Source organism: Calliphora vicina, chromosome 2 (assembly GCF_958450345.1).
Source record: "Calliphora vicina chromosome 2, idCalVici1.1, whole genome shotgun sequence".
NCBI lineage: Eukaryota > Metazoa > Arthropoda > Insecta > Diptera > Calliphoridae > Calliphora > Calliphora vicina.
Window position 1 is genome coordinate 91778195 of NC_088781.1, and position 19214 is coordinate 91797408.

Sequence of the window (19214 nt, forward strand, 5' to 3'; positions counted from 1 at the left end):
TTTCAGCTGTATGTGGTACGGACAAATTTTTGAGACGGTGTATATAGATGGCATAGCGGTATAATGTTACAATTTGATTTTACCACGCCCCTCAACCCACAGACCGAAAATCAAAAATCTGATTTTAAATTGTTACCCGCCAGGCTATTCTGAAGATTCCCTGAAAATTACATTAAAATCGGTCCATCCATTTTTATATATGTAGGATCGGTCGTGCAAGGGTTAAGAAGATCAGTCAGGCGTGCAGATGATTGAGCGTACGATTGAGTGGTTTTGGGTTGAGTGAGAATTTGAGAACAGACAGACAAGTGCGGTAGGCAATTGAATGTTTTAGTTTAGTTGAAGCACAAGGTATACAGAGATGCCAAATTTGACCTTTCAAAAATTCAAAATCATATGATAGGGCAGTTCTCTTAAAAAGGGATAGCAACTATTTTGTACTACAATATCAGTGATGTGTTAAAGCAAAACGCTATACACAACGCGAATATAGTAGACTATGTAATGAAATTAAAACAAAGAAATAAACAAAACAAAACGTTGAAAAGGGCAGTTTATAAAAAACGAGATTATTTTCTGTCTCGTGACGCCTCTGTATACTTTGTGGTTGAAGTTTTGACATAGACGCCGATGAACGATGTTCGGAAAGTAGTTAGACCCTTGTAGTTAGACTGTATGTTTTTTGTTAAAAACATATATACATTAGAGTTAATTTAAAAAATTTGATCTGCGGGTATCATGATTTTTCTGAAGGTTTTAGCGTAAATAAAAATAATGGCGTCCTTTTTTTGGAAAATTTTCACTCCTTGTGGTGGTTCAACGCACATAAAGACGCGCATTTTGAGCACAATTTTCTGTAGAGCAAAAACGGTTGAATATATTGCAAATCTGATTTCACCAGTCGATTCTGAATCAAAAATTAATACAACTGAATCCTTAAAATAATTCCAAAAACCCACAACAGGGGGCGCAAATCTCATAAAAAATTATAAAAAGAATTTTAGTTTTTTTAAACATGTACGATGCAAAGCCATTTTAAGCTTAAAACGCCCTTTCATCGTGTATATTTAAAAAATCTAAAATACTTTTTTTATTTTGTTTATGAAATTTGCGCCTCCTGTTGTGGGGTTTGGAATTATTTTTAAGGATTCAAAAAACATCAATTGTATTAATTTTTGATGCACAATCGACTGGTGAAATCAGATTTTTGCTCTACAGAAAAATGTGCTCAAAATGCGCGTCTTTAGGTGCGTTGAACCACCACAAGGAGTGAAAATTTTCCAAAAAAAAAGGACGCCAATATATCGCTAAGAACACCAGAAGATATCGATATCTCACTCAACAATTTTGAACAAAACTTAAAAATTGCTGTTGAACACGCCACTCAAATAACCCAACAAATAAGATACAATAGACTCTATTCTGCAGACATTGAACAGTTATTAGCTGAAAAAAGAAGAGTTTGTCGAGAGTGGCAACTATACAGATGACCTCAACTTAAAACTGAGCTTAGAAAATGTCGCAAACGCCCCAGTACACAAATTACTCTCTATGGCGAGCTACAAAAAAATTAAAAAGACCTGTTTTGAGCAGATCTCCTTCTACGTAATACTAGTGGAGGCTGGGCGAGAAACGATACTGAAAAAGGAAACGTATTTGTTAGTCATCTAAAGTATGTATTTTCCCCAAACGAGTCAAACGACATAATAGAGTTACCACTTACTTTACCCCATATTACTGCAGCTGACCCACTTCGTTTTGAGATTTCAGAGATTGACAAGGCTATTGTTGATTTAAACTCCAAAAAATCACCTGGTATTGATAAAATCAGTAACAAGATGCTACTCGAGCTACCCCAAATTGCATTAAGAATAATCCTATTTATTTTTAATGCTATATTACGCCTTGAATATTATCCACCAGAATGGAAGGTTTCTTTAGTTACAATGATACCTAAGCCGGGAAAAGATCACAGTAAAGTAGAATCATATAGACCCATTAGCCTATTGTCAAATATATCAAAGCTATTCGAAAAACTGTTAATGCACAAGTTAAAGCCGATAGTGAATCATTTTGATTATATTCCAACTCATCAATTCGGATTTCGAAAAAAAACATAACACCATAGAACAAACTCACAGGTTGGTAGAAATCATATCCAAGACATTTGAAGAAATAAATATTGTTCTGCACTCTTCATCGACGTTTCGCAAGCCTTCGACAAAGTATGGCATGAAGGATTATCGATAAAAATAAAACAATATTTACCAGCAGGCGTACCCCAAGGAAGTATACTGGGTCCCTTCCTATATTTGCTATATACTTGTGATATGCCTACAAACAGTCGAACCCACATATCTACTTTTGCTGATGACACAGCTATACTAGCCATTCATGAAAACCCCCAAGAAGCATCTGTACTTTTACAAGACCATATACTCGACATAGAAAGGTGGTTAAAACAATGGAGAATAAAAGTAAACGAGCAAAAATGTATACAGCTTACATTCACATTGCGTAGAGAATCGTGCTCTCCAATCCTAATAAATAATCATATAATACCTCAACAAACTGAAGTTAAATATCTAGGTCTGCATCTAGACCGACGTCTTACCTGGAAAAAGCATATAGATACGAAATTCACTCAAATGAAGTTAAAATTACTACAAATTTACTGGCTAATTGGTAAAAACTCGAGATTGAGTTTAGATTGCAAACTTTTGCTGTACAGCTCAATAATAAAACCCATATGGTGCTATGGAATTCAATTATGGGGCACGGCCTCAGCTTCTAATATTGAAAATATTCAAAGATTACAAAATAAAATATTACGAATGATAACAGCAGTGCCTTGGTATTTGAGAAATATTAACATTCATAAGGACCTAGGTGCCTCCCTGGTGAAAAATGAAATAAAAAAACAAGCGGAGTCATATTTGAAAAAGTTAGAAGTTCACCCAAACCCACTTGCACGAACATTAATGAGAAGTAATGGCTACATCCGACTAATAAGAAGGAATCCAACAGACCTGCGCTGATGATAGGATCTATAAATTAAACATAATTTTACGTCCAACTGTGGTGGGACGCAAATAAAAATTAATATTTAGATTTAAGATTTGAACAAATTATTGATAGTTCACATTATTTTGTGAAGATACAAATAAAATATTAAAAAAAAATAAAATTTATTTGCGCAAAAACCTTCAGAAAAATGATGATACCCGAAAAACAAATGAATTGACCTGGTCACAAACGAACTCTAATATACATACTAATGTATCATCTAAAAATAAGTCTATGATTGAAGAAAATAAATAATACAAATCATCACTTATAAATGAACTAGTTCCAAATATGTGTTTGCTATGTAAATTTTCCAGTTTTGCTTCTCTAGAAGTACTTTTGAAGGCTACAATCATAGACAACAACTAGATAGGTAACTGAGAGCCAAAAACCTAAGTCTGTTGTCAAAAACCTAATTCATGAGAATGTATTCCATGTATTTTGTTATTGTATCACCCGTATGTGTGAAAAGAGAGTAATTTTTCCATATATATTACTCTCTCCTTCAGTTCTATGTGTTTATTCTATGGCTACAATATTAAACTAAAATCACTGGTCTTAGCACTAAACTAGAACGAGGATACATGCTTTGTGAAAATAACATATTTTTCATATGTAGGTATTAAAAATAATTGAATAGTTAAAGAAAAAAAAATATTTTTGAAATTTGACATATTGCTTTCCAGTTATCCGTTTTTTTATTTAGCATTTGGAATGCTGATGATTTTTGTGTATGCTGATTGAGTTTTTAAGCAGATTTTATTTATACGATTTTCTTCGAACTCATCTACCGCATAAAATAATCTGGAGTGTATTTAACAATAAAAATTAAATAAAATTAACATAATGTAGTTACTATGTGTTATTGCGATTCCCCGTTTTCACAGTGTGATTAGTGAACAATGTAAAAATGAATTAATTGTTAATATTTTATGTTATATTATTTGGTACATTATTGACGTTAGAGTTATTGGTAAAACCGCTACAACAGCTGCTTTGAGACGCCTTAGCACCTAGAGAAGACAAACCTATAGAATCACCAGAATTTTTATTAGTGATAGATGAACCGTCTTTACATCGGGCCTGATCAATTAATTCAGCAGCAATTTCATAAAATAATCTTTCAACATTTTCAGCTTCTTTTGCCGATGTCTCTAAAAAATACATGTCGTGTTGTTTGGCAAATTCTTCACCAATCTGTGTTGGAATTTCCCGGTCGTCTCTATCAGTTTTATTACCCACTAGAATCTTTAATACTTTAGAGTTGGCATACTCCTGAATTTCTCGTAACCAATCTGGAAGGCAATCAAATGTAGGCTGGCAACTGATGTCGTAAACTAGAATCAAAGCGTGCGCTGATCTGTAATAACTTTGCGTAATAGATCGAAATCGCTCTTGTCCAGCAGTGTCCCAAATTTGTAACTGAAATTAGGAATTATATTAAAGTTCAATTGGCGGGAATATTTTATTTAACATTAATACCTTTATTTTATCACCATCGACTTCAACTGTCTTTATCATAAAATCAACCCCAATCGTAGCCCCTTGGCCAGGAGGAAAAAGACCTTGCGTAAAACGTCTAACTAGACATGTTTTACCCACCCCAGCATTACCAACAAGCACAATTTTAAATAGGAATTTATAGTCCTCCATATCGCTGAAAACAAAAAATAGAATTGATTGAGTTAATTGATTTTAATTTTGAATTTTTCGAATTGTGGCTTAAATATGGCAATAAATCAGTATAAATGCTGATGCTGCCATTTTAATAAAAATAAACAATTTATATAAAATAATTATTTGATTCAATTTTAAAGTACATAATTATAATTTTTGAAACTTTTCTGAAATCGCTAGTTCCAACACGAATATCATAAAATCCATCTCAGATTCTTTAATGATATCCTTGCATACAATTTTTGAGTTAAAACATTTATTTTGATATATATCCCACTCGCATCCCACTACAAGACCAAAAAGCTCTTAAAGGAATATACCTAAGCTTTATTCAGAGAAAAAAAAGTCAAAAAAGTTTTAGATTTCGGAAAAAAGTACATATTAAAAATTTTGTATTTTTGTTTTTCTGATTTTTTTACATTTCAAAAAACAAACACAAGAAAAAAATTCAAAAATAAATTGTATTTTTTTTTGTGGAAAGGAAAATTACACTCTGATTTTTTTTACACTTTTACACAACAAAAACATGAACAAAATATGTTTTTGTGGTGTAAAAGTGTAAAAAAAATCAGAGTGTAATTTTCGTTTTTTTTTTTTTAATGAAAAACCTTTTTTTTTTTTTTGAAAACTTTTTTTATTTGAAAATAATAACCTTAATTGAAGAAGTGTCTTTATATTTATATAAAATATCATCAAAAAATACCTCTCGGGGCCTTTAAATTTAAATTACAATACTTATAACTTATAAGTATTGTTTTTGTTACGATCTTTTTTGATTTGAGTCGTTTTTTTCGTTAATGAAAAGTTATTCAACTTTTCATTAATACCTTTTTGAGTATTTTCTCCCCCAACGCATATAAATGTAAAAAAAACAGGGTAAATATTTTCGAACTTTTTTCGAAAAAGTTTAATAACTTTTGCAAATATAAACCGATTTTTTTTGTCTATATAAAATTGTCTTTAAAGCACTGTGCCAAAAAATTTGGTTTTCATAGCAAAAATTAAAATAACTATTGTTGAATTTGAAAAATTACGAAAAAAATTTAACTTTTTTAATAACTTAAACAATTTCTTAGATTATGCATTGTATGCATGCATTAGAGATGAGCGATATTTCCATACCTGTGATTTAATCACTGTGATCACTGGTAACAACAGTTACTGAATATTGCAAGTAACAGGTACATTTAAATCGTTCTTTTATATTTTTCAACATACTGTTATATGTTGTTCTTTTATATTTTTCAACATTCACTGATAACGTTTTAGAAAAATCACTGGAACAACTGTAGTAACAGGCACTTTTAATATTTTTCAACATACTGTTAAATGTCGTTCTTTTATATCTTTCAACATTCATTGGCAACGTTTTTAAAAAATCACTGGTAACAAAACCAGAAAGTAACAGGTACGTTTAATATCGTTCTTTTACGTATTTCAACAAACTGTTAAATGTCGTTCCTTTATATTTTTCAACATTCACTGGTAACAACAACCTATTTTTAGGCGCATAATTTTATTTATCTCCAACACAGTGTATAAAATAAAATGTTAAGTACCATATCAGTTAATTCTCTTAAAATTGTGTTGCATTTGCTTAATTCTGTTATTTTCCAATTTTTTTTAAAAAAACGTTTTTATGTCAGCAAATATTAATTTTTGGTTAACATACGAGCAGATTTAAGAATGCTTAAAATAGACAAAACGTGATCACGGTTTAAAAGAACAGTGATTTATAAATCACGTTCACTGAGAACGACGTTCTTCAAAAATTACGGGATCGCTCATCTCTAGCATGCATAGCATGAAAGCTTAATTTTTTACCTATCCATAATTTTTTAAAATTTTGAAATCGGTTTCAAAATGTCTGAGTTAGAGGTATTGAAGTACTACCTACCCTAAAACACTTGTTTCAAAATAACTCAAAATTTTGAGGGTGTTCAAAATCTTTGAAAACGGTTTTAGCATGTCCTCACCTAGGCATTTCGAATATCTGGAGTACTATAATTGTAAAGTATTTAAACTTTGTATGAATCAAATTCTTGTCACTATACGGAGATTGCACGATGGGGCCAATGACAGGTTTTGAGGCAAAAAGTCCTTTTTTCATGTCAACCATTTAAAAAAATAATAACGGAATTTCATATTTAACACTTTGAAACACACAAATATTAAAAAATTAAAGTCAGGTGGCAACTCATGACGACATGCCGAGCTGCCAAAGTTGCCAATTTTTGCTTTGCTACATTTTCTGACATTCAATCATAATAGGTCTGTTCATTTACTTTCCCAGTAAATACTTGAAACGAGAGAATAAAATCAAAATTTACAAAATTACTCTCTTAATTTCTCAAAAATAGTAAAAAGTAAATGAACGCTTTTCCAGTAACAATTGTTTTATACACACAATTTTCTTATTTTATTCCTTTTAAAATGTATAAATACTCACATTTTCTTTAATTTTATTGAAAATTCTTTTGTTTTGGCATTTTTTCACCACAAAAATAAAATTTTAAATAAATAAACAATAACACAAAACATATAAGATATAAGCTGCTAACTATTACGAGTTCAAAATAGAACTTGTAATCATAGCTGCCAGATTTGACGATTTATCGTCATTTTGACGATTTTTGGTTTCAAAAATAGCAATTTGACGATTTGACGATTTCTTTCTCGAAAATGACGATTTTCTGCATTATGAAAATATGGTACTATTTTATGAATAGTAAAGAATTTTCTCATTTTGTTAGTGAATATTTAGATTTTGAATTTTGTCTATTAAAATTTTTAGATTTTAAATCAATTTTTGTAAATAAATTACTGAAATAAAACGGAAAAATTCTAAAGCTACTTTTTCTATTTTGACAAAATTTATTCAGAATATAATGACATTACCCCATTCAATTGAAGCCGCCAAGCTCGAATTTATGCTTTAATCTCAGACATTATTACCTTCCGAATGGACCACCTACAGCGTACTGCTATATTTTAATGAAATTATCTTTAAAAAGTAATGTCAGAGATTGTTCTTTCGGGTCATAATAAAGATTTAGACGTTAAATTCTATTTTATATGTATGTTTTATTTAAAAAAAAATTCTGAATGAAACCTTATATTATAATTAAATTGAGATTTACTTTTTTATTTTAGTAATCCCTTATTTATAAACTTCAATTTTAAGAAATGTTTTTTGATAAATGTGATGTTTTGGTTCACTATTTATATAGAAATGTAAAATTCTTGTTAGAAATCTCGACCATTTTAATTTTCCGATTTTTTTGACGATTTTTAAAATTCGAAATGACGATTTTTTTCTTTTTTATCGGGATATTGACGATTTTTCCCAAATTCATCTGGCAGCCCTGCTTGTAATAGTTTGCAACGAGAGAACACTCTCTAAAATTTATACGCTCTTGATTTTTTCTCTACTTGCAAGTTTTTGAGTTAATGAACGCTTTTCCAGTGAGAATTGTTACTAACTAGTAACAACTTTTAGTTATTGAACAGAGCTAATGAAAAAACAAAGGAATTTTAGTCGTCAAACAAAAACTTTTAAGTTTATAAAAATTTTGTAAAATGGAAAACACTTGTAAATGTATGTAAATTAAAATGTTATAAAAATTTTAAAAATAAGTTAGATGTGGTAAATAATTTTTTGTGTCAACTTGTCAACCATATATTCTTTGGAATAGAACTTTGTTTATCCGAGCGTATCCGTGAAACAATTTATATGTGGAGAAAGGTACTAATGTCTACTATAATTTTTTGGAAAAAACATCTGCCGCCATCTGCCGCTGTTTATAAAAATTTATTTCCAGATAGCGTATAACTTAAAAATTTGGATATTTATACCCAAAACCTCCATAGTGGAGAGGATATATTGGGTTAGTGCTGATGTTTATAACGCGCAAAAATATTGTCCCAACACCCACCTTATGGTATACCAATCTGCTCAGGATCACTTTCTGAGTCGATTAAGCGATGTCCGTCCGTCCGTCTGTCCTTCTGTTAATGTATACCTTGTAATCAAACTACAGGTTGTAATTATAAAGCTAATTGGACAAAATTTGGTACAAGCTTTTCTCTTGTCCCATGGACAAAGCCTATTGAATATGGTTAGAATCGGTCCATTATTTCTCCTAGCCCCCATACGATTGCCCTATCTGAAAATAGTTAGGCTCTCATAAAAATCTCAGTTGGATATCTATCCAAACCAAATTCAGCACAAATAAGTTTTATATAAGCCGAAATCGCACCACCAAATTTTGTGACGATCGGTCCTTAATTAGTCATAGCTCCCATATAAGACCCACTTCCGAAAATCACTTTAACCAGCATACATCTCTTAAAAATGTGGGTATTCCATTAAAATTCAATACAAATAAGTTTTATAGATACAAAATCATGTCACCAAATTTTATAACGATCGGTCCATAATTAATCATAGCTCCCATATAAGGCCCACTTCCAAAAATCATTTTAAAGAGCATAGATTTCTTAAAGATGTTCGTATTAAAATAAAATTCAACACAAATAAGTTTCATATACACAGAAAACATGCCACCTAATTTTAGGGCGATTTGTCCATAACTAGTGATAGCTTCTCGCTTAATTTCAAGATCCGCCTATCGCCATGCATATATCTCCTGTCAGGAGAGTGGGTGTGGCAGTAGACAGATTGACTTGAAATGATTACTAAAGTCTTTGGTGAGCATTTATGTGACCTAATTGAAAGTCAGAAACTCATTATTTTCCAGTGATCTGCATCCGCAGTTGCACTTTAATCCACCTACTGGAAATGGGCGTGTCCGATTGACTTACATTTTTTACTGAAGATTTAGAAACTTCTTATTATCATCTGTACGAAATTTGAAAGGTCTAGCTGTTTCCTGTGATTTATTGCCTCAAAAACTGGTCATTGGCCCCATCGTGGATTGTCGGAAAATGTGCGAGGAAAATGTGTGTGTACTATAATTGTGAAATTCTTCAAACTTTACATGAATCAATTTCATATCACGACATGAAGTTTAACCAAATTGGGAAGAATCGGAACAAGGTTTAAGTCACCTACCAAACAAAGGAAAATAAATATTTTCAGAACTATAAGTGCGAGATTCCTCAAACTTTGTCCGTTAGCTCACTTATCATTTTACATATTTTGGCTGTAAAATGGTCGGGATTGGATTAGTGGGAGTGACACCTCCCATACAAAGTATATAGATAATTTCGAATATCTGGAGTACTATAATTGTAATGTATTTAAACTTTGTATGAATCAAATTCTTATCACTGTAATGAGTTTAGCTAAAATGGTCTAGATCGGAACAGTGGGTTTGAAACTTTCCATTCAAAGTACATAGCAAATTTTGAATATCCGGATAATTAAAATTGCGAGATTCTTCAAACTTTGTCTGAAAATTTATTTTTTATAATTTTAACTAATTTGTTTCACCTCATTAAAAAATAGTTTATAAAATCTTTAACATTTTTTTATTTTACTACGTAGGGGTAACGAAGCGCAACGGGTTATTTAATAAAGTTTACCTATTTCAGTCCCTAATTTAAAATTTATATTTTTAATCGCATTTATCAGCTTTTTTATTATTATTATTTGAAGTAATAAATTCAACAAACTCAGTCCATTTCAATGGACCAACAACCCACCTTTAACTAAAGGTACAAGCATCCTAGAGCGAGTATCGTGCCATTTATTTTTCATGAAAGTTAAATAATGTTTACTAATGAGTTTATTGAAACTCATAGAAGTTAATGCACTAAGTACCTATGTACTTATATTGTTAAATAGTGATATTCAGTTTTTAGAAAATACTATATTTCAGAAAATAAAGCATCCTTGTCGGTATTTCCAATTTTTGACTTTTTATATTTTTTGTGGAAATTAATGAAAAAGTTATGTTTTTTTTAAACGGGACAAATGGAGTCCCGTCCAGAGTATCGCCGGGACACGGGACATTCGACTCTAAAACTGGTCTGTCCCGACGAAAACTGGACGGTTGGCAAGTCTACACCGCACATTACTGCAAATTATTTAAAATTGTTTGTGTCTCTTTTTTGGCGTTGTTAAATTCGCCCCTTATGGACTACCATCGCAGCCAGCGATAACAAATTTTATTTCGCACTTTTTGAGCTGATATTTGCTAAATTTTTGTGGTTCCTTGTCTGCCGGAATAAAACAAAGTTTGCAGATTTTTGTGCAAAGTGGTTCCTTGTCTGCCGGAACAAATACAAATTAATTTGGAAATTTGGAAAATTGAATTGAAGATTTCCAAAAGTGGTTCCTTGTCTGCCGGAACATAAAATAATTTTTTTAAAAATTTCCTAAAGATGTTCTTAGCCTGCCGGAACATAAAATACATTTTTTAAAAATATTTAAAGTGGTTCCTTGTCTGCCGGAACAAATAAAATTAAATCTGAAATATTTTTAAGTGGTTCCTTTTCTGCCGGAACAAATAAAAATATATTTAAAACATTTTGGTGCTTATTTGCTGTGATTTTTGTGTGCTCTTTGAGAAACGCTTGTGATTATTTGTGGTTCATAATGCATCGCTCCCCAGCAAGAAAAAGCCAGCGATTACAGTCAACAATGAGCCAGCCTAGTAGTGGTTCCTCGCCTGCCGGAACAAAAATTGTTTCTCAAGAAGTGGCTCCCTCGGTCGCCGGAGTTTCTTCTTTGCCTGCCAGTTCCCATATCGCCGGAACATCTTTGACTCCCTCCGCCGCTGTAGTGCCTCCACAAAACGTAAGTACCATTGACGTCACAACAAATCAACCAATTGTAATTGCTCCTTCTGTCGCCGGAGTGCCTACAAGTTCCACCGCCGCCGGAACAACTTATGCCATAGCTACCACAGTTGCCAATGTTCAACATAACCAACAACATTTTGCTGAAAATAATTTAAGCTCTTCTGCACAGCTTAATTTGGAAGGCCTTCAAAGTCAGATCAACATTCTTAAGGCCCAGTTGTTAAATGCTCAGCGAGCGTTGTCGATTGCCACAAACGCTAATTCGACGCCGAGTTCTTCAGCCGCCATGCCACAGCCATCCAACGGGTACCAGCGAAGTCAACGTTGACAATTCTGCCTTAGCCAACGTTGACTGCACTGAACGTCGTACGCCATTTTCTTCGGTAAGCTGCAATGAAAATAATTTTTCGAATTTGTGTGGAAGTCAACCGTTACCGCCAAATTTCCGATTGTCTCAAAATGGTGGTTCGTTATTGATGCATCGAAAAATTTATGATTTACCGGATTTTAGTGGCTCGCCTGAAGATTGGCCCATGTTCTCAACGGCTTTTAACCAATCGACTGCTGTTTATAATTATAATAATTTTGAAAATTGTTTAAGGCTCCAAAAAGCTTTGAAGGGTGATGCCCGTGAATGTGTGAAGTCGTTGCTGATCCATTCAGATAACGTGGGTATGGTTATGGAACAATTGTGTTTTCAATATGGTCGCCCAGAGATGCTTATTCGTTGCCAGCTACAACCAGTGAAAGAAATTGCGTCCATTAGTGAAAGTGCTGTGGATAAACTTCTGCCCTTTGCTGTTAAAGTGTGGAATCTTGCCGCCTTTTTGGAAACTGCTAATGGACAACAGCATTTAGCTAATCCAACATTAATGGAAGAATTGGTCGGAAAGCTTCCAATGAGCAAACGAATGGAGTGAGCCCGTTATGCCTCAACAATAAAGCCATGCCCAACCGTTTTGGATTTTAGCAAATGGCTCAAAGATGTTGCTGATTTGGTAAGAATGGTGCAAACTACAAGTGGAAATCGTCAAAATAATGAACCAAAAAGAAAAGTTGTCCTTCATACTGCTGATGGCCAACGTAAACAACAAGAATGCCCTATGTGCCAGGCAAATCATAAAATATTTGAGTGTAGAAAATTTGGTTCATTAAGTGTGCCTAATCGTTGGAGTGAAGTGAAAAAATGAGGTTAATCTCGGTAGTGGACATTCGAGTAGATTTTGCCGTTATCGAAAGACGTGTCCCGTAGATGGTTGCCTAAGAAAACACAACAAATTATTACATGATGTCAAGATTAATGATGGTGGAAAAAATGAGCTTTCGTCTGAGTCGCCTTCTCCAAGTGGTTCCACAAATGAAAATGAGTCTGTTCTTAGCTGTGTGTCTAAAGCTGCAGATAAAGGTGTGTTGTTGTTCCGAGTGGTGCCAATTGTGCTTTATGGTCCCAGTTACAAAATTGAAACCTATGCGTTGTTGGATGAAGGTTCGTCGGTTACTATGGTGGACAGCTCCTTGGTGAAGAAACTTGGTCTTCAGGGGCATCAAAGTCAATTGAATTTAAATTGGTATGCTGGTAAGGCATCACAAGAAACGGCAACAGTGGTTGATAAGCACGTAAGTGGAATTGGTAAGCAGAGAAAATATGCCTTGCGAAACGTTTATGGAGTTTCAAATTTAAAATTGCCGGCCCAAAGCTTCAATATGGATTTAAGTCGCCATCCTGGTTTGCTCATTAAATTATATAATGATGTTGTTCCCAAAGTTCTGATTGGATTAGATCATTGTCTTCTGGGACTTCCTGATGAAATTGTGTCTCTGGATGAAAATGGTCCATATGCTGCTAACACCCCATTACGATGGGTCGTATTTGGGAAAATGATGTGTAAGCAATCTATCGAAAATTTGTGTCTTTTGTCAGTTCAGCCAGAGCAAAGCCTCTATGACTTAGTGGCAAATTATTTTGAAACGCAGAATTTTGGTGTGAAATTATTGCCGGTCATAGAATCAAAGGATGACTTACGGGCTCGAAAAATATTGAACGAAACTACAGTTAAGATTGATGGTAGATTCCAAACTCGGCTCTTGTGGCGTGCAGATGATGTTGTGTTGCCTGATAGCTACTCCATGGCTCTAAATAGACTTGTTGGTATTGAGCGAAAGATGAAAAGAAGTCCTGAATTTGGTGCTGCCTACAAATCCATTATAAAGGATTATTTGTCCAAGAGATATGTATGTAAATTGTCGCCTATTGAAGCTGCTGATTTGTGCCCCAGGACTTGGTATCTTCCGCATTTTGGAGTGATTAATCCTAATAAGCCAGGAAAAATTCGTTTAGTGTTTGATGTTGCCGCAACTGTTGAAGGTGTTTCCGTGAATTCTAAACTGCTAAAAGGCCCGCAGCAATATAAGCCTCTGCCATCGGTTTTATTTAATTTTCGAGTTGGTGCTGTAGCAGTGTGTGGGGACATCAAAGAAATGTTTCACCAGGTTATTGTAGCTCCTGAAGATAGATGCTCTCAAAGATTCCTTTGGCGCGAAGACACTAGAGAACCACCTATTTCTTATGAAATGCTCGTCATGACTTTCGGTGCTGCTTGCTCGCCTTACGTAGCCCATTATATGAAAGAAACAAATGCCCTAAGCTATCGTGATAAATATCCTCGTGCAGTGAAGTCGATTGTTGATCATCATTATGTAGATGATTTTGTGGATAGTTTTCCGACGCCAGCAAGGGCCATTGAGATTGCCAAACAAGTGCGCGACATTCATAAAGCAGCTGGGTTTGAACTACGTAATTTTTCGTCGAACTCTTCAAAAGTAATTGTGGCTCTTAAAGGTACAGTGAAAAGTCCGGTGAATTTTTCCAGCGATGTCAACCAGCTACAATCAGAGAAGATACTTGGTATGTATTGGCAACCTAAAGATGATACTTTCAGGTTCAATTTGAAGTTCCACAATGTGAATGCTGATGTTATAGAAGGTATGAAGTGTCCAACAAAACGCGAGCTGTTAAGTGTGGTTATGTCTGTTTTCGATCCACTTGGTTTCCTGAGCTACTATATGATAACGGAAGGAACATTCCATTAAGGTATCAAGAATCGTTTGCTGGAGTGATTCAACCACCGTAGTTAGTTGGATTGGATCTGAAAGTCGAAGATATAAACCTTTTGTTGCCCATAGAATTACTGAGATTCTTGATTCTAATAGCCCAGCAGATTGGAGATGGCTGCCAACAAATCTTAATGTTGCCGATGAAACTACCAGAATGAAAAGCCAGGTTGATTTTTCAGATGATTGTCGCTGGTTTAAGGGACCTAAATTTCTATACGATTTTGAAGATGAATGGCCAAAAACGAAGGAAATACCTACTTGTAGCCTAGATACAGAAGAACTTCGCCCGAAATTTGCATTGCTGGTAAATATCCCTGTTGTTTTTGAATTCAATAGATTTTCATCATATTTGAAATTAAAACGTACGATTGCCTGGGTGTTACGTTTTATAAATCGTTGCCAAAAGAAGATTGGTCCTGAAGAAGGAAATGGTTTAACTGATGCAGAATTAGAAACTGCTGAAATTTACATTTGTCGTCAAGCCCAACGAGATCAATTTAGCCCTGAAATTGAAATGATTAAAATTGAAAAATTTTACGTAAACGTGTTTCTAATTGTTATATTTGCAGATTTCGTCGTACATTGCCGGTGCCACCACTTATGGGTTCTTTGCCAAAAGACAGATTGACGCCATATATTCGTCCATTTTCCTACACTGTATTGGACTATTTTGGTCCACTTATTGTAACCGTTGGTCGTCGCCATGAAAAACGGTGGGTGGCCTTATTTACTTGCCTGACCATAAGGGCCATTCATTTGGAAGTCGCTTTCGATTTGTCAACCGATGCGTGTATTCTTGCCATACGCAATTTTATAAATCGACGAGGCCTGCCTACAAGACTGAGGAGCGATAATGGTACAAATTTTGTTGGTGCTGATAAAGTTGCCAAGAGGTTCAATGAAGTATTTGATGTGGCTCAAATTCAAGATGAACTTACATCTAAAGGTATAGACTGGCAGTTTAATTGTCCACATAATCCTGCAGAAGGTGGTATATGGGAACGGATGGTACAATGTGAAAGAATCCGCCCCTCGTGAACACACACATTTTTTGTTGGGTTGCCCTAATACAACACAAACTCCTGCAAACTCGGAGCAAAAAAAGAACAGCCTGTTGTACTAAAAAAGCAGTGGCTCATTTCCCGTCAGCTACGCGATCACTTCTGGAACTGGTGGATAAAAGAATATTTGCCCACGTTGACTAGACGCTCCAAATGGTGTCAACGTACGAAGCCTATTGCTATTGGTGATTTGGTTCTAATTTGTGATCCAGCCGTGTTCCGTAGAGATTGGAAGCGAGGCAGAGTGGAAGAGGTGTTTAAAGGTAGAGATGGTGTTATTCGTCGTGCTGATGTACGTACCTGTACAGGAATACTAAAGCGCCCTGTTTCCAAACTTGCTGTCCTTGATTTGGAGTAGTGAATCGTAGCCAATCCACGGGGGTGGGGATGTCGCCGAATGGCTCATAATCGAGCAGAAATGTTATTAATTGTTTTTGTAATAAAAATATGCAGTAAAGAGGCCTTCCTAAATGCCTCATTTTGCAGACACAAGGACTTCTAGCCGCATGCAAAATCATTTAAATTTTTCATTTACTCACTTGTTATTAGAAGGGAATTCATAGGGCTTCTTGAACGCCTTCTAAGAGCAGGCAGTGTGGAATGAGTATCGGATCTTTTAGAATGAGTAAATATGCCTTTTAGAAGGCCTAAAGTAGTTGAACATTATTTGTATTTCTTTTAATTAATTTTTTTTAATAGAAATAAACGCACCGTGTCGCACCGCACATTACTGCAAATTATTGAAAATTGTTTGTGTCTCTTTTTTGGTGTTGTTAAATTCGCCCCTTATGGACGACCATCGCAGCCAGCGATAACAGGAGGCTATGACCAATAATGGGCCTACCATCATAAAATTTGATTTTTGTATATATTGAATAAATTTGTTTCGAATTTCAACCTGATAACTATATTTGTAACAAATTTACGAGGATTTTAGTGATTTTTGGTAGCTATGGTTAAATATGGACCGATATTCAAAAAATTCAGAAGTATGATTACTGGATACAAATTACTGATCTGTGCGTTATTTCATTTTGATATCGATATGTTTTAAATATTTTTAAGGTTAATATCTTTTTCGGAAATGGGCCTTATAGGGGAGCTATGACCAATTATCGGAAAATCTGCATACAATTTAGTACAGTGATTTCTATGTATATGAGTATTGTTTTTGTCGAATTTTAGCATGATAAAGATATTTATAAAAAATTTATGAGTACTTAACTGATTTTCGGAAGTGGACTTTATATGGGAGTTATGGTCAAATATGAACCGATATTCACAAAATCCTGTAGTATGATTTCTAAGTATAAATTATGGATCTACATATGTAAAATTTTGTTTTGATATTTTTTAGATATTTATGTAGGTTAATGTGTTTTTTGGAAGTGGTCCTTATATGGAAGCTATAACCAATTATCGGCCGATCTTCATAGAATTAGGTACAGTGATTTTGGTATATATGGGGACTATTTATGGCGAATTTCAACTTAATAGCGACATTTATAAGACATTTATGCTTATTTAAGTGATTTTCGGAAATGAACTTTATATTGGGGGCTATTTTTCCTGAATTTTGTGCGGATACTGCAATTTTGTAGGCATTTACAGACCATATAACCATATTTCGGGAAGAAATTAGTATGGGGGCTAGAAGAAATCATGGACCGATTCTTATAATTTTCGCCAGAGATAGTCCCTTTAACATAAAAATAACGTGTGTACAATTTTATGGTATCTCCAATATATTTGTACAAATAACGAAAACTATGTTAAAATTATCAAGTTTTTTTTTAGGTTGTCTCACATTTTGGTTCATAACTCTGGTTCCACTGAACCGATTTTGCTGATTTACAATACCAAACTGCTTAGGAGAACAATAAACATTTTTTTTGCAAGTCTACCAATTTTGTTTGCCTATTTTGGACGTGAGCGTGTTTTACACAGACAGACAGACGGACGGACAGACGGACATGGCTCAATCGACTTAGAATTTCATAAGGATCAATAATATATATACTTTGTTGGGTCTCAGATGAATATTTCTCAATGTTACACACGGAATGACAAACTTATATATACCCTCATTCACCACTTATGGTGGTGGAGGGTATAAAAAGGCTAAAGGTAGGTTCACACATGGCAAATATTTGCTCAAAAAAGCGTAACCACTTTTTTATCACAAATTTGTTTGACGTGTTTACTCTTACAAATGTTTTGTAAGATCAAACAGCATCAAATAAAACAAAATATTTTGTTTTGAGTCATCCTAAGTAAAATAAATTTTTGAAATAAATAAATGACTTCAAATGTATTTAATTTAGTGGTTACGTCTTGTTCGTCAAATATTTCTCATGTGAGACCCTACCTTAAGTATGTTCTTAAATTATGATTACAATCGGCAAATCCGACAATATTGACTGGAGTTTTAATGACGACTAACAAGTGCCTGGCCAAGGCGAATTCATATATGAATTCGCCTTGTGCCTGGCAAAGCCAATACTTTAAATTATTGCAAACAATAAGAACACATTCATTAATTATATATTGGACTATTAAATCTAAACATGTAATAAACAAACAAATATATGAGCAAATACCTACACATACATACATATGTTTAAATGAACAAACATTTTACGACAAAAATAAAATCTGAATTTTATACAAATTATTTTAAATTATAAGCTATCTTTATATATGTAAGCATTTTATTAATTTTAGTAATATAAAGCCAAACTGAAGTACACTGAAGACACATTCGTTTTTGTTGAAATCCAGTTCATATTCGCTCATGCATGTTAATTAAAAATTAACTATGATGCTCCCCAAAAAGGAATTACGCCATCTACTCTTTATAGTCGCACCTTTTTATTGCGCAGAGGGTTTTATTATATTATGAACTCCAAACAATTTTAACTTTCAGGAAGATAAATAGTTTTACATCTAAAATACAAATGGTTTATGACTCACTTATAACCGTAGGCAATGATGATATCAACACAATCAATCTAATAAGTCTCCCTTTTTCAATATTATTTTAAATAATTGTTTTCAATTCGACTTCTTAGCTTTTTTTTCTAATAATATTGTTACATTACAATAATATATAAAATTATAAGATACAGCACCATACACTTTCGTCTATTGGTAAACAAAAACTTTTAATGACAAATAATTCGAGATGGTATTATTTTGATGTAATTGACGATAACTTGGTAATTGTCCGATACACATAGAGAAATGTATGAACAAAAATTATTTACATTAAGGAAATTCAGGCCCTTAATGCCATGTTTCCACGGCAGTCTGAATTACTTAATTCGCGTTTTGAATTACGATTGCGAATCAACCTGTTTACACGACAACATTCGTAATACAGTTTGACATTTATTTCTTCTTCTTGTTTTTTTCTTCTGTTTACACGTTTTGTTTTTTTTCATTATTAGAAAAAAGAAAAGTGCAAGCAAGTGGGACCAGGGCAGCGAGCGGGCTTTATTAGAGGTGTGAGCTGAAAGAATGGCAGAG

General features: G+C 33.6%; 2 protein-coding genes across 2 annotated transcripts; one reads left to right on the forward strand and one right to left on the reverse strand.

The window, feature by feature from the left end:
• Window positions 1-3723: 3723 nt before the first annotated feature.
• On the reverse strand, window positions 3724-18839 carry Rab30 (RAS oncogene family member Rab30). Its single transcript, XM_065501526.1, has 3 exons — window positions 18660-18839; window positions 4549-4723; window positions 3724-4488 (listed from the first exon to the last, which is right to left on the reverse strand). The coding sequence occupies exons 2-3, from the start codon at window positions 4717-4719 to the stop codon at window positions 3997-3999; spliced, it is 663 nt and encodes a 220-aa protein (XP_065357598.1). The 5' UTR covers window positions 4720-4723; window positions 18660-18839; the 3' UTR covers window positions 3724-3996.
• On the forward strand, window positions 11351-16044 carry LOC135950688 (uncharacterized). The gene is made up of 6 exons (XM_065500219.1): window positions 11351-11817; window positions 12113-12427; window positions 12482-12616; window positions 12732-14537; window positions 15195-15633; window positions 15757-16044. The coding sequence occupies exons 1-6, from the start codon at window positions 11351-11353 to the stop codon at window positions 16042-16044; spliced, it is 3450 nt and encodes a 1149-aa protein (XP_065356291.1).
• Window positions 18840-19214: the final 375 nt, after the last annotated feature.